This window comes from Scyliorhinus canicula, chromosome 7 (assembly GCF_902713615.1).
Source record: "Scyliorhinus canicula chromosome 7, sScyCan1.1, whole genome shotgun sequence".
In the NCBI taxonomy this organism is placed as follows: domain Eukaryota; kingdom Metazoa; phylum Chordata; class Chondrichthyes; order Carcharhiniformes; family Scyliorhinidae; genus Scyliorhinus; species Scyliorhinus canicula.
The window spans coordinates 37972813-37998738 of record NC_052152.1 but is presented as its reverse complement, the minus strand read 5'-3'; the positions used below and the strand labels follow the sequence as shown (position 1 = coordinate 37998738).

General features: G+C 47.5%; 1 protein-coding gene across 1 annotated transcript in view; it reads right to left on the bottom strand.

Moving 5' to 3' along the window:
* Nucleotides 1-25926, bottom strand: part of cep97 (centrosomal protein 97) — a 91068-nt gene that overhangs the window by 58368 nt on the left and 6774 nt on the right. The window contains exons 3-4 of the mRNA XM_038802275.1: nucleotides 21698-21840; nucleotides 5471-5629 (exon numbers count right to left, since the gene is read on the bottom strand). Of these exons, the coding sequence (XP_038658203.1) occupies nucleotides 5471-5629; nucleotides 21698-21840 (302 nt within the window). The remainder of the gene's footprint in view (nucleotides 1-5470; nucleotides 5630-21697; nucleotides 21841-25926) is intronic.

Genomic DNA, 25926 nt, shown 5'->3' with positions numbered 1-25926 from the left:
GGTTTACCTCCCTATACTTCTCAATGCCATCTGAAGATAGAAGATTATGCTTGGTGTCTGTAACAACCCTCAAGAGACTCCATACCATTCAGGACAAAGAAGCCTGCTTGATGGGCACCCCATCCACCATCTTAAACATTCACTCCCTTCACCACCTACACACAGTGGCAGCAGCATGTACTGTCTACAAGATGCACTGCAGCAACTCACCAAGGCCCTTCAATATCAACTTTCACCTTGACCTCCACCAACAAGGACAAGGGCAGCAAGGGAAGCAGATGCATGGGAACACCACCACCCTCCGAGGCGCACACAATCCTGACTTTGAACTATATTGCTGTTCCTTCTGTGTCAACATCCTGCAACTTCCTTTCTGTGAGTGGATTGCAGCAGTTCAAGATGGCGGCTCAACTCAAGTGCAATTAGGGATGTGCAACAAATGCTGGCCATGCCAATGACATTCACGTTCCATAGTAAATGAGAGGAATACAAGTTAAATATTTCACATTATTCTTTATTAAATTTAGAGTATCCAATTCATTTTTTCCAATTAAGGGGCAATTTAGCGTGGTTAACCCACCTACCCTGCACAACTTTGGGTGGTGGAGGCGAAACCCACACAAACACGGGGAGAATGTGCAAACTCCACACAGACAGTGACCCAGAACCGGGATCGAACCTGGGATCTCGGCACCATGAAGCAGCAATGCTAACCACAGCCCCACCGTGCTCCAATATTTCACATTATAATGGATTTTTTTTGCCAAATGAGAATCCCAGCTAAGTTCCATGTATGATACCATTAAATATAACAGATGATAACTGCATTTGCAAGAGAGTGGAGAAGCAAGTGCCTTCGTTCTACCAGCAATGGACAAAAAGATGATAATTTTGCAGCAATCTGGCTGTTGCACTGGAAGAAATTTTAGGTTGTTGACCTGAGTTGAAGGACATTGCTGAATGTAGATAAAAATCCTTAGCAGAAAAGTAGATAGGTTGAATTATGAGGTCACTGATAGAGAACAAGAACATTGGAAATAAGTCACAGTTAATGGGAAACAGCTATAAACTACAGTATATGTAGAACAATTTGAGGAAATTGCATAGTCAGGAGCAGAATTTTGAAGCCGAAACCATGTTAATGATTTGCCAAAGAACACACTGGCATTTCTTTCAAAGTTTTAGATAGTTCATGTAATAAATAATGATGCAAATTTCATAAAAAGACACATAATATAGGAAACAAAATCACCAATGGAGCAGCAATACTAAATGCGGAGGTTGGCACATAGTGATGTCACTGGCCTAGGAATCCAGAGGCTCTGATTAATGTTCTGGAGACATGGGTTCAAATCCCAACATATTCTTTATTAGTGTCACAAATAGGCTTACATTAACACTGCAATGAAGTTACTGTGAATATCCCCTAGTTGCCATACTCCAGCACCTGTTCGGGTACACTGAAGGAGAATTCAGAATGTCCAATTCACCAACAAGCACGTCTTTCGGGACATGTGGGAGGAAACCGGAGCACCCGGAGGAAACCCACGCGGACAAGGGGAGAACGTGCAGACTCCAAATATACAATGACCCAAGCCAGGAATCGAACCCGACCCCATGCGCTGTGAAGCAACAGTGATAACCACTGTGCTTCCGTGCCGCCCAGGGCAGCTGGTGGAATTTAAATTCAATTAATATAATCTGGAATTTAAAGCTAATAGCGATCTTGAAACTATTACCAATTGTCGTGAAAACACATCTGGTTCACTAAAGTCCTTTAGGGAAGGAACCTGCCATCCTTACTGGTCTGTCCTACATACGATTCCAGACCCAGAGTAATGTAATTTGTTAAATACCTTCTGCCATGGCCTAGGAAGCCACTCACTTCAAGGGCAATTAGAAATGGCCTTGCCAGCGATGCCCACTTTCCATGAAATAATAAATTTAAGACAAAAAAAGCTTATTGGCAGTCACGGATTCATCCAGAACTGAAAAGTGATAACAGCATATTCCACAGCTTAGTTATATGCAAGAGCAACAAAGCAGTAGTTTGAAGGGCAGGTGAAAGAGGCAGAAACATTAACAATGTTTTGGAGCAAAAGATTGAAGAGGGGGCATGCAATAAAATTCAAGGAAGTACATGGTGGGATACTACGCAACTTGATTAGATCATTTAGCCCTTCAAGTCCATTCCATCATACGAGAACATAGCTAATCTTCAATTATCCTCCATATAATTTTCATTGTTTCATACCCCTTAGTTCCTCTGCGGAATAAATCTCAGCTTTAAAATTAACAATTGATCGAGCATCAAATACTGTTTCTGGAACAGAGTTCCAAACCTTAACTATCCTTATTGGAGACACAGTAGAACAATGGTTAGGACTGTTGCTTCACAGTGCTCGGGACCCAGGTTTGATTCCCGGCTTGGGTCACTGACTGTGCGGAGTCTGCATGTTCTCCCAGTGTCTGCGTTGGTTTCCTCCGGGCGCTCTGGTTTCCTCCCACAAGTCCTGAAAGGCGTGCTTGTTAGAACTAGACATTCTGAATTCTCCCTCAGTGTACTCGAACAGGCGCCGGAGTGTGGGGACTAGGGGATTTTCACAGTAACTTTATTGCAGTGTTAATGTAAGCCTACTTGTGGCACTAATAAAGATTATTATCTGTTAAGAACTGTTTCCTAATGTGAATCCTGTAGGCCTGACTCTAACTTTTAGTCTATGCCTCCTTGGTCTAGATTCCCCGAACAGCGAAAGTAGTTTTATCCCCCCCCCTTATCTACCCACTTGTCCTCCTTAATGTCATGAAAACTGATCAAATCTCCCCTTAACCTGCTGAACCAGGGAAAATAACTCTACCTTGTGTAATCTCGCCTTGTTGTTTAACCCTTGAAGTCCAATATCATCTTTCCAAGGTCAATATTCCTCAGGGATAGGTACCAAGAACTGTTCATGGTATTCCAGGAGTGTGGCCTAACAAGGGCTTTGTATTGCTGAACTATCTATCTTTGTGTCATCAACAAATTTGGATATGTGTCTTTTTGTCCCATCATCCAAGTCATTAATGAATACCTTACATAGTTGAGACTCTAACACAGATTCTTGCAGGACAATTAGAGTATCTGCCCATTATTCTGCTCTCCATCGCCTTGCCCCACAATCAATTCCCTAACCAGCTCAACATTCTATCTTTAATTCCAGAGCTTCAACTTTATCTAACACAGATAATTTATCAAATGTCTTCTGGAAATCCACATAAATAACATCCATGGACTTCCTCTCCCCACTACTTTAGTCACCTCTTCAAAATAATCAATTAGAATTGTCAGGTCTGACCTATCCTTTACAAATATTTGCTGGTGGCATAGTAGTTGGCACTGCTGCCTCATGACACCAAGGACCTGGATTCGATCACGGCCCCGGGTCACTGTCCATGTGGAGTTTGCACATTCTCCCCTTGTTTGCGCGAGTCTCACCCACACAACCCAAAGATGTGCAGGCTAGGTGGCTTGACCATGCTAAATTGCCCCTTCATTAAAAAAAAATAATTGTTCTGTTTTTTTCTGATCACAAAAAAAATTCCAGCGTGCAGCCGCCCTATCTTTAATTACGGACAATTTCCTGACAACATATTATGCGAACTGATCAATAATTTCTTGCCTCCCCACTCTTATCTTTCTTAAGTAGTGAAATGACATGCGTATTGTTTCAATCTGAAGGAACTACAAGGAAATCTCATTGTAATGTAGAAAGCAGAGGATTATTAAGTCAGGTGTGATAAATATGATGTCAGTCACAATGACCAGAAGATTGTTTACAGAGATAAAGTCAGGAACAAAAGTGATCCAAAAATGTTATTCATTTTTCGTCAGGTGAGCGAGCAATTGTGCCATCAAAAGGCAAAAGAAGTTGAAAAGAATATTCACAGAAGCTGTGCGTGGATTCTTCCAGCTTCCTCTCACAAGTCCCGAAAGACGTGCTTGTTAGGTGAATTGGACATTCTAAAGATTCTCCCTCAGTGTACCCGAACAGGTGCCGGAGTGCGGCGACTAGGGGATTTTCACAGTAGCTTCATTGCAGTGTTAATGTAAGCCTTCTTGGGACAATAATAAAGATTATGAGAAATGGCTTTAGCAAGAAACCAGAAACAATGGTTAATGCGGTTTCCTTCTATAGTCCAAAGATGTGCATGTTAGGTGGATTGGCCATGCTTATTGCTCCTTGTGACCAAAATAAAAAGGTTGGTGTGGTTACAGTGATAAGGTGGGTGTGTGGGCTTAGGTAGGGTGCTCTTTCCAAGGGCCGGTGCAGACTCGATGGGCCGAATGGCCTCCTTCTGGACTGTAAATGCTATGATTCTATGATTAGGGCCCCTAGGAGACTAGGGGCTTTTCACAGTAACTTCATAGAATCACAGAATTTACAGTGCAGAAGGAGGCTATTCGGCCCTCAGGGTCTGTACCGGCCCCTACAAAGAGCACCCTACTCAAACCCAAGTATCTACCCTATTCCCGTAACCCAGTAACCCCCACCTAACCTTTTTTTTGGACACTAAGGGCAGTTTAGCATGGCCAATCCACCTAACCCGCACTTCTTTGGACTGTGGGAGGAAACCGGAGCACCCGGAGGAAACACAAAGAGAACGTGCAGACTCACAGGCAGTGACCCAGCGGGGAATCGAACCTGGGACCCTGGAGCTGAGAAGCAACGGTGCTAACCACTATGCTACTTGTGACAGTAAAAGGTTATTATTATTATTGTTCTTAATATAAATGTACAGAGTAGGTCTCAATTTTATGAAGTCAAGTCAAATGATGTGATTGGGCAACATTTTCTAAATAATCTTCAGTGTGCCAAGAATTATGCTGAGAACCAATTTAAGATAGTCAGTCAGACTCACAGTGGCACATTTGTTTTGCACTGGAAGCTAGATATATTAATACACAGGGCCCTGTTCTTTGCAGATCGGAAGAACATCTATCTATATTCCGCCTGTTTCAGCTAAACAAAATTAGTGACAGCCATTGACTGATTCATTCCCCTTAACCAATCACGGTCAAACTGCCTGGTTTAAATTTTAACCAATTCTTGGCAGTTATCTGTTTGTCACCCTCAACTGGTGCATCCGCCATGGAAATGCCTCGACCAATCAGAATTCATTTACCATCCAATCAGCATTCCCTTCTCATAAGGTATGAATTGTTGCTTTTCCTTTAAGTGCCCTGATGAGTGCAAAACAAAATGTTTCAGCATGTCTCTTTTTTCAGCAATACTCAAGTTCTCTTTTACCAAATGAAGAAGATTGAGAACTAAATAAATTGTAGATCATGTAAATTAACTTCATACAACTATTTATTTGGCACTCAAAAATATATCCTCTTAAGCTATGACACTGCAAAAATGAATACTTCAAAAGAAAACCAATGTGATTGGGTGTTGGGAGTTCAGATTTAATTAAGCAAACACAGTACCTTGATATTGTTTCCAGCTAAATTGAGCCATTCTAGATGAACCAAGTCCTTGAGACCTTCGACATTTCCAATACTGTTGTTAGGCAAGTTTAAAACTCGCAAATTGACAAGTTTTGCTACACCTATCATCCGTACTAGACGATTGTTGGCTACAGATAACTGCAAGGGGTACAAAAAAGATTGAATTAACCACATTGTAATAAAATTCATTAAATGCTTTTTACTCCATTGTACCATTTAGTTTTATTTTAAAATATTGCACTCAAATAAAAGTCACAATTTATTTGGAAAGCAAATTTTCTACTCAGTCAATTTCTCTAGATAGTAGACATAGTAAGGGGACAATGCATTTTGATCTGCGCGCAAAGCTGTTAAGTGTGAATGGGACAATATTCATTGAAGAGTTGTTCTTAAATTTGTATCTACCATTCAGCTTGTTTGGGTTATTTTTTGATTATATTTTGACCTACAAGTCTGAAAAGGATGGGCTGTTGAGCATACTGAAAATAATAGTTTCATTTAGGCAGACTATTTACATGTTGAAAAATGTCCCCAATATGCAATACAGAAATGTAAATTGCCATCAAGTCTAATCTGTAAATAATAAGGCAAATGCTTGGTTAAAGTGGTAGGATTTCAGAATGGTTTTACTGATCACAAAAAAAAATTCAGAGCGTGCAATCGCCTTGTCTTTAATTACCTGACGTGTTAGGCTAACTGGTCAACATGTTAGGCTAACTGGTCAATAATTTCCTTCCTTTTCCCTCTCATCTTTCTTAAGCAGTGAAGTGACATGCACATTGTTCCAATCTGAAGGAACCACCAGGAAATCTTATTACAATGTAGAAAGCAGAGGATTATTTAATCAGACATGGTAAATGTGATGTCAGTCACAATGACCAGGATGGAGGAATGGAAGAAGATTGTTTGCAGAGATCATTAAAATTAAAGTCAGCAACAAAAGAAGAGGGACAGAGAATTTGTAGGAGTAAATTCCACAGCTTAAGGTCATTGATAGTGGGGTGATGTGTGTGGGACATGTAGAAGAGTTCAAAGTTGGAAGAATGAATAATTCTGAGTTGAATGACTAAGTAGGTTATGGAGATGGGGAGTGAAGAACCATAAATGAATTTAAATATAGGCTGAGAATTTCATACTGAAGGACTAGAAGCCAATGCAAATCATCAAGCAATAAAGACAATAGGTCTGTGGGACTTAGTGCAGGTTAAGATGCAGGTCACAGAGTTATGAGTAAGATAAAGTTTATGAAGAATGGAGCGTGAAGGTTGGCCCAGAAATAATTTGAAGCCATATAGGGAGATAACAAAGGCAAGGATGAGGTTTTCAGCAGCAGATGGATTGAGTCAATGATGCAGATGCATTGAGACAATGATGGAGAGGCAATAGTCTCTGTAATGGAGGACATGGATTACAAGCTCCACTTAGGGTTAAAAGAGCCCACAGTTGTAGTCAAAATGGCATAAAAGCAGACAGACCACCCAGCACTGACTTAGGCACCAGAAATGACAATGGCACACCTTAGCCTGCAAAGTCCTCCTTACTAACATCTGGGGGCCTGTGCCAAAATTGGGAGAGCTGTATCACAGATAAGTCAAGCAACAGCCCGATATATTCAAACTCTTAAATTCATGCCTTGTAGCCAATGTCCCAGGCACTACCATCACTATCTCAGAGTATTTCCTGTCCCATCAGCAGGACAAAACCAGTATAGGCAACATGCCACAGTGGTATGCAGTAGGGAGGTAGGTGCCCTGGGAGTCCTTGACTCCATGCTCCATGAAACCGCATGGCATCAGGTCAAACATGGGAAATGAAATATCCTGATCAGCACTTATCACTCTCCCTCAGCTGATGAATTAGAACTCCATGTTGACCATCATTTGGAAGAAGCAGTAAGGGTGGTAATGGCAGAATATGTACCCCAGGTGGGATCTTCAATATCCATTACCAAGGAAGGTTTGGTAGCACCACTACTGACAAAAGCCCGCATATCTGCCAGACTGGGTCTGCAGCAGGGGATGAGGGAACAGACAGTAAGGGACTATGTTTAAGAATTAGTTTAGTTTACACAGAGTGTATAAATTGATTAACCTAATTATTCCGTTTAGACTTTAACCAAGAGGGCTTCAGTATTTCAGGAGAATTGAATACAAAAGTATGGAGGTTAAGGCACTAGTGAGACTACATCTGGAATACTGTGTGCAGTATTGGTCACCTTATTTAAGGAAGAATGTAAATGCATTGGAAGCAGTCAGAGAAGGTTTACCAGACTAATACCTGAAATGATGGGTCGACTTATGAGGGAAGGTTAGACAGGTAGGCTTGAATCTGCTGGAGTTTAGTAAAGTAAGAGGCAACTTGATTGAAACATGTAAGATCCTGAGGGATCTTGTCAGTGTGGATGTGGAGAGGATGTTTCATCTTGGAGAATCTAGAACTCAAGGCCACTGTTTAAAAAATAAAGGGGTGGGAGGAGGACTTCCGGTCGGCGAGCGAAGCGGTCGCAGGGAGAGGGGCTCCCGCAAGCGGCAGAGCAGGGAAGGGACCCCCCCGGGCAGGCCGGTCGGCGGAGGATCATCGGCGGCGACGGGGCTTGGTGGCGGCGGCGACAGGGCTTGGTGGCGGTGACAGAGGGACTCGGCGGCGGCGACAGAGGGGCTCGGCGGCAGCGGCGGGGCTTGACGCCGGCAGGTCCAACCCGGTCCAACCCCCCCCCCCCCCCCCCCAACGCAGGCCAGGAGCGGTGCGGCAGCGGCAAGCCCTCCCTCCCCCCCCCCCCCCAACGCAGGCCAGGAGCGGTGCGGCAGCGGCAGGCCCTCCCTCCCCCCCCCTCCCCAACGCAGGCCAGGAGCGGTGCGGCGGCGGCAGGCCCTCCCCCCCCCCCCCTCCCCAACGCAGGCCAGGAGCGGTGCGGCAGCGGCAGGCCCTCCCTCCTCCCCCCCCAACGCAGGCCAGGAGCGGTGCGGCAGCGGCAGGCCCTCCCCCCCCAACGCAGGCCAGGAGCGGTGCGGCAGCGGCAGGCCCTCCCTCCCCCCCCCAAACGCAGGCCAGGAGCGGTGCGGGACCGAAGGGGGGGCCAAGCCGGAGGCAGCGACCAGGAGGTCGCGGGGTGCAAAGTGCGGCAGCGGGGACAAAGAGAAAGGGGGCACCAGAAGTAGACGGGGCAAAGGGCAAACCAGCTCGGGCGAACGAATCAGCACACGAAGCGGCGGGAAGGATGTATCGCCGCAGCAAAAAGAGCTGGACAGACAGGTACCCTCTCCCCTGGGGTTAGAGGGGGGCGTGAATTGGAAGGCAGCCTTTGCCGAGGTGGTGAGGGAGCAGCTGCAGGCAATCAAGGCAGAGTTGAAAGCGGACGGAGAGGCCGCAGTACAGACAGCAGTGGCCAGGGCCATGTCAGGGGTGCAGCAGGCTCTGACCAGATTGGAGGAGAAAGTGGATGCCCAAGGGGAGAAACTGGAAGCCCATGAGGCAACCATTAAAGAGCTGGAGAAAGCAGCGACCGACTTGAGCGACCGGGTCACGGCCCTGGAGAGGGAAGTGGCGAGACTGGGTGCAACACAGGGGAGCCTGAAGGGCAGGGAAGACGATCAGGAGAACAGCTCGCGAAGGCAAAATGTTAGGATAATGGGCCTGCCAGAGGGGATCGAGGGCAGAAACCCCACAACATTCGTGGCTGCGATGCTGGGCTCCTTAGTGGGAGGGGGGGGACACTTTTCCCACCCCACCGGAAATGGACTGAGCTCATCGGTCACTGTGCCCGAAGCCCAAGGCAGGGGAACAACCGAGAGCAGTCATAGCCAAACTGCACCGGTACCGGGATAGGGAGACAATCCTGCGCTGGGCCAAGGAAAATAGAGCCTGCAAATGGAACGGGCACGCCATCCGAGTCTACGAGGATCTTGGATCGGACATAACTAAGAGACGGGCTGAGTTCAACAGAGCGAAGGCAGGGGAGGGGGGGAAATCGCCCATCAAAGACGGGAGAGCAAATGGGGACAGGAATAGGGGATAGAGGGGCAAAGGAGGGGTATACAGGGGAGGGGGGAAAAGGGAGAGAGCGGGGGGGGGGGGGGGGGGGGGGGGGGGGGGCACCCGGGGTGCGAGAGACCAGGGAGGGGAAATGCAGGGACAAAGGGACAAAAGAGGTCAGAAAAGGAACAGGGCCACAAAGTGCCACAAACAAGGGCTCGAAACGGGGAACCGCTGCAAGCACCCACCCAGTACGGTCTGTGGGCGAAGGGGGCCCCCAGAGCGCAGGGGACTACCCGCGTGGCGGACACACAGTGGACGGCCATGGCGGGTGCCCCCGGGACAAGGGGAAACCCCGGAGCGCAGAGACCCGACCGCATGGGGAGAGCAGTGATAGTGGCCATCCTGGACGGCCCCCTAACAAAGGGAAACCCCAGAGGGCAGGGGCGCGTCCACCGGACAAATATGGTTAATCCCACAGGAGCGAGGGGGCAGAAGCCCCCCACCAGGATAGTCACCTGGAACGTAAGGGGACTTAACAGCCCAGTGAAGAGATCTAGAGTCCTCACCCACCTCAGAAACACGAGGGCCGACATAGTCTTCCTCCAAGAGACGCACCTGAGGGAGCAGGACCAACTGCGGGTAAGAAAGGGCTGGGTGGGACAAACCTATCATTCCTGTTATGGGACAAGGGCCAGGGGGTGGCGATCCTGATTGGCAAGAGGACAATGTTTAGGGCGACAAAGACAGTTACAGACCCAGGGGGGCGGTATGTCATGGTCAGCGGGGCCCTGGATGGGGCGCCGGTAGTTCTAGTCAACGTGTACGCGCCCAACTGGGACGACACGAGCTTCATCCAAAAGACCATGGCAGAAATCCCGGACATAGCGACGCACCGACTAATCATGGGGGGGGACTTCAACTGTGTACAGGATCCAAAGATGGACAGATCAAACCCCAGAACGGGGAAAACCTCAAACATGGCAAGGGAACTCAGTCACTATATGGAGCAGATGGGAGCAGTAGACCCCTGGAGATTCGCCCACCCGGGGGAGAAAGAATTCTCTTTCTTCTCCCCAGTACACAACATGTACACCAGAATTGACTTCTTTGTGGTGGGGAAAATGGTGCTTCCAGGGATAGACAAGGTGGAATACTCCGCAATTGTGATATCAGACCACGCCCCACACTACATGGACGTGCGGCTGGAGACGGGAAGGGCCCAGCACCCCACATGGAGGTTGGACGGTGCCTTACTAGCTGACAAGGCCTTCAGCGAAAGGATAGCGCGGGCCATAGCGGAATACACGGAGAACAACCAAAACGGGGAGGTCTCATCCTCCACGTTCTGGGAAGCGCTTAAGGCCGTACTAAGAGGGGAAATCATTGCCTACAAAGCGCAAAGAGATAGGGAGGAAAGGGTGGCTAGGCAGAAGCTGGTCGACTCCATACTGGAGGTAGACCGTAAATACTCCGAGGCCCCGACCGTAGAGCTCCTGGCGGAGAGAAAAGAATTACAAAGGAACTTTGACCTGCTCTCCACCAGGAAAGCAGTACACCAACTCCGCCAGGCACGCGGGGCCCTGTACGAACACGGAGACAAAGCCAGCCGCCTGTTGGCACACCAGCTGAGAAAGCAGGCAGCCAGCAGAGAAATTGCGCAAATCAGAGGTACCAGAGGCACGTGGGAAACAGAACCAGAGAGGATTAACGAAACCTTCAAAGCCTTCTACCAAGAGCTGTACACCTCAGAGCCCCCAGCGGGGAAGGCTGGGATGAACCGGTTTCTTGATGGACTGGACATACCAGTCGTGGGAGAGGGCAGAAAACGGGATCTGGAAGCACCACTAGCACTGGGAGAGATCATGGAGAGCATTAGCTCCATGCAGACGGGGAAGGCGCCGGGACCGGACGGATTCCCGGCGGACTTCTACAAAAAATTTGCGACAGCGCTGGCCCCGCACCTGCGGGAGATGTTCACAGACTCGCTAGCTAGGGGCACACTGCCACCCACGTTAGCACAGGCCTCAATCTCGCTGATACCTAAGAAAGACAAAGACCCAATGGAATGTGGGTCATACAGACCCATATCTCTGCTGAACGCAGACGCCAAAATACTGGCCAAAATCCTAGAAGACTGTGTACCTGAGGTGGTCACAGAGGACCAGACGGGCTTCGTCAAAGGTAGACAGCTTACCGCGAACATCAGGCGCCTGCTGAACGTGATAATGACCCCCTCCGGGGAGAGAACACAAGAGGTGATCGTCTCCCTGGACGCAGAAAAGGCCTTCGACAGAGTCGAATGGAAATACCTCATAGAGGTACTGGAGCGGTTCGGGCTGGGAACAGGGTTCACCGCTTGGGTAAAGCTCCTATACAACGCTCCCATGGCGAGTGTACGGACCAACAATACCAACTCCCAATACTTCCAGCTGCACAGGGGCACCAGACAAGGATGCCCACTGTCCCCGCTGCTGTTCGCACTAGCAATCGAACCGCTAGCAATCGCGCTCAGGGCAGCAAAAAATTGGAGGGGGATCCGAAGGGGAGGTAGAGAGCACAGAGTCTCACTCTATGCGGATGATCTGCTCCTCTATATCTCGGACCCACAAAGCAGCATGGACGGAATCATCGCGCTCCTGAAAGAGTTTGGAGCCTTCTCGGGCTACAAACTCAACATGAGCAAAAATGAGATCTTCCCAGTACACCCGCAAGGGAGAGAGAGAGAGAGAGGGGGGGGGGGGGGGGGCAGCACTAAAGGGGCTGCCGTTCAAACAAGCCCGACATAAATTCCGCTACCTGGGGATCCAAATAGCCTATGACTGGAAAGGGATCCACAAATGGAACCTCACCAGCCTGACGGAGGAAGAAAGAAAGGACCTGCAAAGATGGAACACACTCCCGCTCTCCCTCGCGGGGAGAGTCCTACGATCAAAATGAACGTACTGCCCAGGTTCCTCTTCATGTTTAGATCCATTCCGATCTACATCCCCAAGGCCTTTTTCAAAGCGCTGGACAAACTTATCATGGCGTTCGTATGGGGGGGGGGGGGGGGGGGGGGGGGGGGGGGGGGGGGGGGGGGGGAGGGGTAAAAATGCTAGGATAACAAAGAAGGTCCTACAAAAAACAAAATCCAGGGGGGGGCTAGCCCTCCCGAATCTACAATTCTACCACTTGGCGGCAACAGCCGAGCGAGTAAGGGGGATGGATCCAGGAGCCAGAAGCCGAGTGGGTGCATGCGGAGGAGGCCTCCTGCATGGGAACCTCCGTCCGGGCCCTCGCCACGGCAGCACTCCCATCCCCACCCAAAAAACACTCCAGCAGCCCAGTGGTGACAGCCACCCTCCAATCCTGGAACCAACTGCGGCAGCAATTTGGCCTGTACAAAATGTCGGACAAGGCTCCCATCTGCAACAACCATAGGTTCAAACCAGCACTGACTGACGCCACCTTCAAAAGGTGGAGACAGGACGGGGGGACACTGACAGTCAGGGACCTATACACGGACAACAGGATCGCAACACTGGACGAACTGACAGAGAAATTTCAGCTAGCTGGGGGGAACGAGCTACGGTACCTGCAGCTCAAAAACTTCCTACGAAAGGAGACAAGGACATACCCACAACCGCCACGACAGACACTACTGGAAGACCTACTGGATGCAAGTATCCTAGAGAAAGGGAACTGTAGTGACATGTATGGCCGACTGGTAGATAGGGACGACACCGTACTGGACGCAACAAGAAGGAAATGGGAGGACGACCTGGGGATGGAGATAGGGTGAGGACTCTGGAGCGAAGCACTGCATAGGGTCAACTCCACCTCCACGTGCGCAAGGCTCAGCCTGACGCAACTAAAAGTGGTACATAGAGCCCACTTAACGAGAAACCGTATGAGTAGGTTCTTCCCGGAGGTGAAGGACAGATGTGAGCGGTGCCAAAGAGGCCCGGCCAACCACGCCCACATGTTCTGGTCTTGCCCCAGACTTGTGGAATACTGGACAGCCTTCTTCGAGGCTATGTCCAAAGTGGTGGGGGTGAGGGTGGAGCCATGCCCGATAGTGGCGGTCTTCGGGGTTTCAGACCAGCCAGATCTATTCCTGGGGAGGAGGGCGGACGCCCTTGCCTTTGCCTCCCTGATCGCCCGCCGTAGAATCCTGTTTGGCTGGCGGTCAGCAGCACCGCCCAGAGCTGCAGACTGGCTGTCCGACCTCTTGGAATCTCTCCAAATGGAGAAAATCAAATTCGCCATCCGAGGGTCGGACGTGGGAGCCATTCATGCAACTGTTCTGGGACCTGTTTGCGGCCAACGTACAAGAGGAAGAATAGTCGGGTGGCCAAGAATCAGGGGAAAATGGGCGGGAATCGGGGGAGGGTAGCCGGGGGGAGGGGGATTACGGGCTCGTTATGGGGTTTTGCTGGCAAGCCAAGGCCCAAAACCAAACTATAAATAAATGCCTATAAACATGTGCCTCGGCCATATTGGGGAATGTAAAATATGTATGCTGGCTAAAGGGGGCGGCCACAATTGTTGTTATGAAGATGCTTACCTGTAAATATTCATGTTAAATTTTTGTGTTTTCTTTTTTTTTCTCTCTAATAATTTGTAATTTGTCATATATAAAATATGAAAACTCAATAAAAAACATTTATAAAAAAAAATAAAGGGGTGGCGCATGGCATAGTGGTTATCACTGCTGCCTTCAGTGCCGAGGACCTGGGTTCGAATCCTGGCACGGGTCACTGTCCATGTGGAGTTTGTACATTCTCCCCGTGTCTGCGTGGGTTTCACCCCCACAACCCAAAGATGTGCAGGGTAGGTGGATTGGCCACGCTAAATTGCCTCTTAATTGGAAAAGAAATTGGGTACTCTAAATTTATTTAAATTAAAAAATTTAAATAAAATACAAGGGGTTGCTCATTTAAAACGATGAGCAAAATGTTTTTACTCAAAGGGTCTTCTTCCACCACCTTTTCAGGAAGGGAGAGTCTAATTATTTTTAAGACAGATGTGGATAGATTCTTGGCAAACAAGGGGGCAACAGGTCATCGAGGATTGGCAGGTTGAAGATTTGAGGTTACTTTCAGCTAAGCCATGATCTTATTTAATGGTGGATCAGGCTTGAGGAACTGAATGGTCTACTCCTGCTTCTTGTTCATATGCTCGTATTTCGTATCGTGTGACTGGTTTAATTTGACAAAGAAATGCACTATGGGATATTAAACAGCATAAAGGTAACACGCTAATGAGTTAATTACACAACAACTGCTGGAGAGACCTTTGTTTGTACTTATTTCCATTTCACAGAGACACATTGTGAGAACTTGCAACTATGATGAATGCAAGAATATTAAGTCTACTGTATTATATGTATTTGGTGCAGTAAGGGTTAAAAGTGGGTTAATATGTGACTGTGACAGTAGTATTTTTTTAAATCCTGGTTTGAAAGACAGGCAGTCTTTGAGACTACAAAAGGATTGTTAAAGCATTGTAAAGTAAGGGCCAATGGAAGAAGGTTCCCTGGGACTAGTGTCCCCACGCCGCCGTGGAATTTTTGGTCTTTTACGCCAGGAAAAGGCGTCATAAGGCCACAGATTCACAGCTTTGCAGAGGGTTTGCAGGCAGCTGTTGTGGAGCTCGCAACTCAAGCTGCCGATACGGTCCCCTGCACACGCACGGCAGCGGCCTCCACTAGCCACATTGTAGACTCAGCCCGTGACCTGGACCGCCAAAATAGTGCCCCGCATTGGCCGCTCGCCCGACCCAGACAGCCCGTACACATAGCTCCCAGTCCCCCTGCCCTCCAATCAGCCCGCCCCCGACTGTGGCGACCACAGACTGAGTCCGCAGCCACGTGTTTCCAGAACAGCAGGACCACATTAGAAACACGCGGTCAGGAATTCAGCCAGTTGGGGATGGAGAATTACAGGGTGGGCAGGAGGGCATGCCACGAACAGCCTGGTGTCAATTCAGTTCAATTTTCATTTCTGGTAACATCACTCATTTGTTAAAAAATTACACGTTAATGAATAAGCAGAAAAATAAGAATACTCATTAACAGAGGTTTAATTTGAATATGTATTAAAATAATCAACCAGTAAATCCACCCCTAACCACAAATCCTCTTCCATACATCAAACTCCTGCTACAAGTTCTTAAAAGGGAAGAGCACAAAACAAATTCAGGAACCGATTTGTCCTGCATCCGAGGGATTGCAGTCTTTTCCCAGAACACAACATACTGAAACAAGTTATAAAATTCTTGACAGCAGACTTCATTTCGAAGGATCTGCATATCAAATGCCTTCCCTGCTTGGTTCAACAATCTCAGCACACTTGAAGGGTCTGCTTTCCTAGCAGACCTGTCTGCCAGGCGAGACATCCAAAAAGACTAACATTCTCAACTGCAGCGACATGGAAGAGTTTCATGGTTGTAGAATCTGCTCCAAAAGATTTTAATTTTCTGCATTCATATAATTATGCATGTCCCTTGGCCAACTGATCTATTATACACAGTTCCTCCAATTCAACTTCTACTCTACACTGACACCTAGAACTGATAACTATTTCAGTGTCCATATATCATAAATCTTCACAGGAATAAGATCATAAAATTGACTTTTCCCTGAAGTTTATAACTAGTTATATTGTCTTGTTTTCGTTTAGTTTAAGAGAATTGCTATTGCACCTGGACTTTACTTTATTATCCTTGATGAGAGTCACAAGTACAGCATGATCAGCACACTTCAGGATCGTTTTGTTGTTCAATCTGATCAACAATCATTTGTATTGAGGATGAAATGTGACAGACATCGCAGCTGAGGAGATCCAGTATTTGTTAACATTCGTTGGTTCCTGTTGGAAAGGAAATCACTGATTGAAGTCTCACAGTAGGATTGAAATCAAGGTTTTTCAATCATCTTGCATGCTATTAAATGTTGAAGAGAAAGCAGCAAAGATAGCACAAGCATAGTTGCCTAATCTATCTGCGTGTTGATGAATCAGATGGACCAAGGTCAGAACAACATCATCCACTGACTTGAGGCTGATAGGCAAATTATAATTGTTCAATATGTGGAACAAGAGGATCTAAAAGCTGCTGTGACACAGTGTGCTCAAAACACTTCACAATTATTGATTAAGAGCAACTGGCCGGTAATTATTCAGATAAGAAGGCTGCAACTTCTTAGCAGCTGAAACGAAGATGGCTGATTTCTAACAGCAAAGAACTCTATGCATGTCAAGCGCTTTCTGAAAGAACAGAGCAAAAGGAACTGCCAACTGAAGAACACATTCCTTAAGAATTTTCTGCTGATCGGAACTTTGCCACATGCTTTCCGTGGATTCACAAGCTTAAATCGCTTCTCTACCTCCCATTTGTTGATAGTAACTGGAGATCTTACTATTTCAAAAAAAAGAGAAGACTGCTGCAGAATCACATCAATAGAATTCATCATTTCCAAACCTGCTAAAAAATCCATTCAATTCATCTACAAGAGGCTTTGCAGGTTCCTGAGAATCCTGTTTTGAAAAGACATTCAATCCTACTATAATGTCAACTCAACTAAGACGACATTCGGCCTGAATTGAAATAGAGACCGCGTTGTAAATGTTTTTGTCAGATGATCTGATTTATATTACAAGCTATAAACAATTTATTCACATTAACTGTGGGTAAACTATATACAAAACAGATGAATAACAGTAAGACCAAGCACAAGCAACATCTCTCCAGCTTCCTCCAGGCAGTCTAAGGTGTCAGCTGACTAACATTCATTTGTATACTAGTGAGACTCCTAGTGGTCAGTCGGTGGATTACAACATAGCACAATGTCACTACATCCCCTTTCCTTTGAAGGAATAAATTTATATATTATCAGTATATTTACATGTCATATAAGCCTATGAGTCTAACAGTATTTTTTTTATTTTTAAAACTGATGTATATATATTTATTTCACTCCCCTGTGTCCTGCCTCCAACTGCACTATATCCAGCAAGGCCTCCAGTTATTAAGTAATGACTGCTACTACTATTTATTCTTCACGCTGTAGTCCTCTCCAGCACAATAGAATTACAGTTGGAATTTAAATCAACCCCCACCCATAGGCAGATCATGCAAGTTTCAGCAGAGCCTGCTGGTCGTAGATGTAGATTCATTCTCATCCTTGGCAGCTGTGCTTCCCCCAATCCCAGCAAGCTCTGCACTCACTACCCCTCAGCCCCAGCAAAGCTAAGCACTCACCCCCTCCCCAGCCAGCCTTGCACTCACCACCACTCTGCCCCAGCAAAGCCACACATTCGCCATCACCCCATTCCAGTTCTGGTGAAACCCTGTTTTCCCCTGGCACCTACCCAAATCTTATGATGGTGTCACACCACCCAGCCTTACACTTGCCCAAGAAGCTCCATTCATCTCCGCCATTTAAAAATCAGTCCTACTTCAAAAACACCACCCCTCACAAAAAGAAATAAGATAAACCAATTTCATTAAAACTAAAAACGTGACAAATTAAGAAACAGTTGCCCAAGCAGTTCCATTCATCTCCACCATCTAAAAATCGCAGTCCTGCTTCAAAAACACCACCCACTCCACACAAAAAAAGAGAAAAAAGATAAAACAATTTGATTACAAATAAAAACTTGACAAATTAAGAAAAGCTGAAGTCTAAAAACTAAAACAAGGAGCAGAAAGTCTGGTTCCTGTGATGTGGCACCACCTTGTGGTATCTTCTGGTGAAGCTACAACACAAAAATACTTGCACGCCAAACAGCGAAAGCAGCATGCAGTAGGCAGAACTAAGCCAGTGTTTTTCAAACATTTTTTCCTGGAATCCATTTTTACCAATCGGCCAACATTTGGGACACACCATTTTCACTTACCTTTAATGCGACAGGTGAGCCTGCTTGGTCCTAATTATCTCACTTGCTTTGTCATTCAACGTCATATTTCTGTTAAGGACCTCCGCTAATGATTTAAGTTGCATTCTTTGAAAAAAAGTTTGTCCTCAAACTCGCCGTGCATAGTCTTCAAATGCCTTTAAAGGTTTGAGGGGTTTAAACTCTCATTTGCCACCTAACCAGATTCCGAATGAACTAGTTCTTCCCGGAGTTGGAGGATAAATGAGAACGGTGCCAGGGAGGCCCGGCCAACCACGCCCACATGTTCTGAGCCTACCACAGACTTCTCAGGTTCTGGACAGCCTTCTTCGAAGTGATGCCCAAGGTTATGGGGGTGAGGGTGGAGGTCTGCCCGAGAGTGACAATCTTCGGGGTGTTGGACCAGCCAAATTGCATATGGGGAAGAGGGCCAATGCCCTTGCTTCCTTAGCGCACACCAAAGAATCCTGCTCAGCTGATGATCAGCAGCACCACCCTCAGCTGCAGACTGGCTGGCAGACCTGTCAGAATTTCACCACCTGGAGAAGATCAAATACACCAACTGAGGGTTGGACAAGGGTTTCCACAAAGCGTGGGGGCTATTCATCTGCCTGTTCCAAGATCTGTTCAAAGCTAATAGTGAAATGGGGGGGGGGGGGGGTGGGGGGGGGGGGGGAACCAACGAGCACGGACAAGATTGCACTGAACAGATAGGAACAAGGGAGGAGGGGGCGGCAAGGAAGGAACCCAGGGAAGGATCAGGAAGGGACATGGGAAAAAGCGAGGGGGGGGGGGGGGGTGCAAAGAGCCCCTTCCAACGAAGCCATATGGTTAACAGCAACAATCATAAAATTAAAGAATACAACAATACAACACCCATGACGGAAGAAGGTGCCAAGCCTTCCCGTACCAGCCTCCCGAACAGGCACCAGAATGTGGTGACTAGGGGCTTTTCACAGTAACTTCATTGAAGCCTACTTGTGACAATAATCGATTTTCATTTCATTTTTCAGATGGAGCCCGACTATCAACAAGGGGAGCAAGGAAAGGAGGCGGGCCAAAGAAAGGGGTACATGGAAATTGTACACAAGAAACGTCTTATTCTGCAAATATATGTGTTCTATATGTCTAATTGTTAAATTGTTAACATTGGAAAATACAAATAAAATATTTTTTTAAAATAAACTCTCACTTGCCCGTACTTCCCTGCGTATAACACATATGGGCTTTGCGTCCTGATTTGGCACAATTAACAAAGCCATACTTCAAGAAATCATATTTGTACTTCTTTATTCTCAATTTCTGTTGTCTCTTTGTTTAAAACAATCCATCTTCAGTTCTTTACAGTCCTGTTGCCTTGCTTTCTCGCAGCAAGAAAATTAAGGAATCTCTTCTGCATGATGTCACGCCAAAAGCACAAATATACAGCACGTGACGTCAGCGTACATCCCAGGTACGTGACCTGCCCTCTGCCACCGCTTCTGGCCGAAGACTCCATCGTTCCATTTAAAAGCCGGTCACAGCCAGCATTCTCAATTTAAAAGCTGGTCGCGGCAGTTGGGTGCTTCTCCCACGATCGGGAATGCTGCGATCGATTGCTCCATGACCCTCCCGCAACCCACCTGCCCTTCGTGATCAGCAGTTTGAAAAACCCTGAGCCTAGCAATCCTACAACACCACAATGCGATCAAAGATCTGCAGTCTTAAAACATCCCATCATGAATAGTGGTGGACAATTAACAAGAGGGGAAACACACAAATATTCCCAACGTGCTCAGCTCCCCCACCAATCAGTGCGAAAGAGGCTGATGCATTTGCAACATCTTTAGGCAAAACAATTAAGTTAAGGATCTATTTCGTACTCCTCCCAAGATCTCCAGCATCACAAGCTGCCAGTCTTAGACAATTCAATTCACTCCACATGGTATCAAAAATTGGCTGAACCCCAAATACTATGCGCTCTGACAACATCCTGGCAATAGTACTGAGGGATTGTGGTTCAGAACTAGCCACACTCCTGACCATGTACAGCTAGAACACTGGCATCTACTCAACAATATGGCAAATTGCCCAGATATAAGCTGTTCACAAAAAGCAGGACAAATCTAACACAGCCAATTACCCCCCATCAGCCTACTCTCAATGATTAGGAAAGTAATGGAAGGAATCGTCACTAGTGCCATCAAACGACATTCGCTCAGCAATAACCTGCTCACTGATGCTGTTTTGGATCTGCCAAGGTCACTCTTCTCCTCTCCCATTTACAGCCTTAATTCAAAGAGCTTCACTAAGAGGTGAGGGGTGAGTCTGCCTTGACATTTTAGCAGCATTTGACTGTGTGAGGCATCAAGGAGCCCTGGCAAAATTGAAGTCAATGCAGAAGCTCCTCCGAGTAGTGTCCTAGGCTCAACTAGAAGTGGAGATGTTCGCAGATGATTGCACAAGAACCCTTCATATGCAAACAAATAGGAATATGTTCAAATCTTGTGCCTTTTTTCAATTGCCCAGAGGCCTACTAATCCGATACTTCTCTGCTGCTTTCGCTATTACAAGGCCTCAGCCAATCAGAGTTGGCTTACCAATCAAATAGCATCCCTTTTCTCTGTTGTAAAAATTGTTCTGATCGTTGGAAATTTGGCATTTTGTATTTGTCCTAATGGATGCAAGTTGATAAACTTCTCAACTTGTCTCTTGATTTAGTAATATTCAAGTTCTATACTACCAAGTGACCATTTTGCTTAGTGCTACTTCTGTAAATGTTACTCCATTAAATTCCACTCCATAATGCAACCCAGCACATGAGTACATGGGAAATGTACAGTGGGATGAATAAAACACCAGAAAGTGACAGGTATTACAGTCAACTTAGGATACATACATGCTCTACCAAGATATATTTCTGATCATACCTGTTGTGCAAGCTATTATCATCATATCTTAACTCCAATTTTAACTGAATACAACTAAAGCAAGATATTGACCCGGAACAGGTCCAAGAAAAAACTCTGGATTACATTTTTGAAGGAAAGTGAATGTCTTTCAAACAGACTTTGCAAAACTGTTTTTCTGCTATAGCTCCTTGATCATATCAAAGCAACTTGCACCTAACTTTACAAGGAAATGTGAAAATTGTACAGCTACATCCCCAATTAGGTCTGCTGAACAAATGAGCAAAATACAAAAATAAAACAGTGTTTCACAATGCAGTCCAAATAAAATGTTACTTTCCATTCATCCATAACAATGGCTCTGAAGCAGAGAGGATAGTCTAAGAATTGAGCACCATGAGAAAATCCTTCCAAGCCCATGGTGATGTCCTTTAAAATCTGAAGTTTTAAGAAATGGTACCACGTACTTGTACTAAATCACTGCAATTCTCCACACTTTCCAATTTAGTCAGCTGGTTCTTGTCCAGAATCAAAGTAATCATATTTGTCTCACACAGAGAAACTGTATCCAAATGCTGCAATCCCATCCCTGATAAATCAACTACTCGACCTGAAAAATGAAAATAAAATCAAAATTAACATGTTACTCAGTTTCTGCAGACATTTAATTCTCTGTGCGCTAAACTTTCTTATCAGTGCTCAAATGTGAATATTCACATCATAACAAACTGTCGGATATCCTGTATTACAAAAGTCTAAACATAGAATTATACAAAACCATACAATATGAGAGGTGCTCGAAAAATATCACTATTTCCAAGACTTCGTCCGCAAATTATTAAAATACCAGAGTCGGTAACTTATACAACAAAACAGTATAATTTGTACACCATTGCATTCTGTTGCCCACTAAGAGTATGTGGATTCATTTCTAAAACTCCCCATGAGAATTACAAAGTCAGGGAGAGGGATCAGGAGAGGGCTAAATATTTTGGAGACATAATCCAGAAGCTGGCAGAACGTGTGCAAAATAAGCTTGTGTTTGACAGAGACAATGAAGTAAGAAAGCATTAAATATATATTAATGCTACGTGTATACCAAGTTTGTGAGCATTGCTCACAGGACAACTGAATTTCTAGTTTTTAGAACTGTCACTGTTCCAAGCTTTGCATAATTTACATAACCTGGATCTATTACATTTTGGTCGAAAATAGTTGGCCTCATATTTAGAAATAAGACCTTAAGTGATCTAGGTTGAAAGATAAACATTGGTCAGGATGTCAACAGAAATCTCTACTCTTCTTTGGTGACATGTCAACCTCCAGTTAGTGGTAGCACTTTTACTTCTGAATCAGATCACAGGATTGAACATTTAACTCCAGCACTTGTACAGCCTGGCATTGCTGGAGATGCTATCCTTCAGATGAGACAATAAGCTGAAGAGGTTTTCCCTCGTGGGAGAGACTTGAACTGTTTTAAACCAAGGCGTCTCCCATTTAAACAGAAGTTGAACAGGAATTTATTCTCAGAGGGTCGTTCATAGAATAATAGAAACCCGACTTCCGGTTGCGGCTATGCGGAGCAAAGCCGCACGTTCGGCAGCTCCCGCTTTAATAGGACTTGTGGGCTCTTTTAAGGGCCTCAAACGGCGCTGATTTGACGATTCCCGGTGGATCAAGGGGTCTGGAGCAAAACCCCCCCGGAATGTATGGTGCGGACTCGGAGTGGGGCGAGGAGAAAAATGGCAGCAGCTCCCCTGGAAAAGCAGGGGAAGGTGGACAAAATAGCGGCCGGTGGAGCCCCTGAGGAGTGGAGGCAGTGGGCGGAGGAGCAGCAGGCGGCCCTTCTGCGTTATTTTACAGAGCTGAAAGGGGAGTTGTTGGAATTCCTGAAGGTGACGACTAGTAAGCTGCTGGAGACCCAGACAACCCAGGGTGCAGCGATACTTGAGTTGCAGCAGCAGGCCTCTGAGCGCGAGGAGGAGGTTTCGGCCCTCGTGGGGAAGGTGGAGATACACGAGGCGCTTCATAAAAAGTGGCATGATCGGTTTGAGGAGATGGATAGGAAACGGGCCGAATGGGTGCTGGCCAGGGGCGAGCAGTCGATGGTCTATGGCTAGTCGACGGGGGAGGGGGGCGGGGTGCCCCCTGATCCGGCTGATTACGTGAGGGGGTTGAATGGGCCGGTTAAGCGGGCCCGGGTGTTTTCACATCTGAAGGGGCTGAAGGCGGACGTGGCCATGCTCCAGGAGACCCACCTGAAGGTGGCGGACCAGGTCCGTCTGAGGAAGGGGTGGGTGGGGCAGGTTTTCCATTCAGGGCTCGACTCGAAGAACCGGGGGGTGGCGATCCTGGTGGGGAAGAGGGTGGCGTTTGAGGCGTCTGAGGTTGTGGCTGATAGTGGCGGCAGATATGTGATGGTGAGCGGTAAGCTGCAGGGGGAAGAGGGTGGCGTTGGTAAATGTGTACGCCCCAAATTGGGATGATGCTGGTTTCATGAGGCGTATGTTGGGCCGCATTCCTGGCCTGGAGGTGGGGGGCTTGATCATGTGGGGGGGGGGGGGGGGAAGACAGACTTCAATACGGTGCTGGATCCCCTACTGGATCGTTCTAGTTCAAGGACAGGCAGGAGGCCGGCGGCGGCCAAGGTGTTGAGGGGGTTTATGGACCAGATGGGAGGAGTGGATCCCTGGAGGTTCGGGAGGCCGAGGGCTCGGGAGTACTCTTTTTTCTCCCATGTGCACAGGGCTTATTCCCACATTGATTTCTTTGTTTTGAGTTGGGGACTGGTCCCGAGGGTGGAGGAGGCCGAGTATTCGGCTATTGCGATTTCGGACCATGCTCCGCGTTGGGTGGATCTGGAGATGGGGGAGGTGCGGGACCAGCGCCCGCTTTGGCGTCTGGACGTGGGGTTGTTGGCTGATGAGGAGGTGTGTAGGAGGGTTCGGGGATGTATTGAGAGGTACCTCGAGGTCAATGATACGGGAGAGGTCCGGGTGTGGAAGGCTCTGAAGGCAGTGATTAGGGGGGAGCTGATCTCCATCCGAGCCCATAGGGAGAGGGGGGAGAGGAGGGAGAGGGAGAGACTGGTGGGGGAGCTGTTGAGTGTGGATAGGAGGTACGCGGAGGCCCCGGAGGAGGGATTGCTGGGGGAGCTGCGTAGCCTGCAGGCCAAGTTTGATTTATTGACCACCAGAAAGGCAGAGACACAGTGGAGGAAGGCGCAGGGAGCGGTCTATGAGTATGTAGAGAAGGCGAGCAGGATGCTGGCGCATCAGCTTCGTAAGCAGGACGCGGCTAGGGAGATCGGTGGAGTGAAGGATAGGGGTGGGAATGTGGTGCGACAGGGGGCAGAGGTCAATGAGGTCTTTAGGGACTTTTACAGGGAACTATACCGGTCGGAGCCGCCGGCGGTGGGAGGGGGAATGGAGAGTTTTTTGGACAGGCTCCAATTTCCAAGGGTGCAGGAGGAGCAGGTGGAAGGACTGCGGGCGCCGATCGAGTTCGAGGAGCTGGTCAGTGGGATTAGCCACATGCAGTCGGGGAAGCCGCAGGGACTGGTGGGTTCCCGGTTGAATTTTATAACAAATACGCGGACATGCTGGGCCCCCTGTTGGTTAGGACCTTCAACGAGGCATGGGAGGGGGGTGTTTTGCCCCCGACGATGTCTCGGGCGCTGATTTCCCTGATCCTGAAGCGTGATAAGGACCCCTTGCAGTGCGGATCAGACAGGCCAATTTCACTGCTGAATATAGACGCCAAGTTGCTGGCAAAGATCTTGGCCACTAGAATAGAGGACTGGGTGCCGGGTGTGGTACATGAAGATCAGACGGGTTTTGTGAAGGGGCGGCAGCTGAACACTAACGTGCGAAGGTTGCTAAATGTGATAATGATGCCGGCAGCAGAAGGAGAGGCGGAGATTGTGGTGGCATTGGATGCGGGGAAGGCCTTTGACAGGGTTGAGTGGGGGTACTTGTGGGAGGTGTTGGAGAGGTTCGGGTTTGGGGTGGGGTTTATCAAATGTGTGAGGTTGCTGTACGAGGCCCCGATGGCGAGTGTAGCGACAAATGGGAGGAGGTCCAAGTACTCCAGTCTCCACCGTGGGACGAGGCAGGGGTGCCCCCTGTCCCCCTTGCTTTTTGCGTTGGCAATTGAGCCTCTTGCCATGGCTCTCAGGGAGTCGAGGAGGTGGAGGGGTTTGGTGCGAGGTGGGGAGGAGCACCGAGTGTCGCTGTATGCAGACGACTTGCTGTTGTATATAGCAGCCCCGGTGGGTGGAATGCCTGAGGTGATGGAGATTCTTGCTGAGTTTGGGAGTTTCTCGGGCTATAAATTGAACCTGGGCAAGAGTGAGCTGTTTGTTGTACACCCGGGAGATCAGGAGGAGGGGATTGGTAGGCTCCCGCTAAAGAGGGCAGTGAGGAGTTTTAGGTACCTGAGGGTTCAGGTGGCTAGGAGCTGGGGGACTCCGCATAAGCTCAATTTTACTAGGTTGGTGGAGCAGATGGAGGAGGAATTTAAACGGTGGGACATGCTGCCGTTGTCGTTGGCGGGTAGAGTACAGTCCGTTAGAATGATGGTGCTCCCGAGGTTCTTGTTTTTGTTTCAGTGCCTCCCCATTTGCATTCCGAGGGCCTTTTTTAGGAGCGTGAACGGCAGCATTCTGGGATCTGTTTGGGCACACGGGACTCCGAGG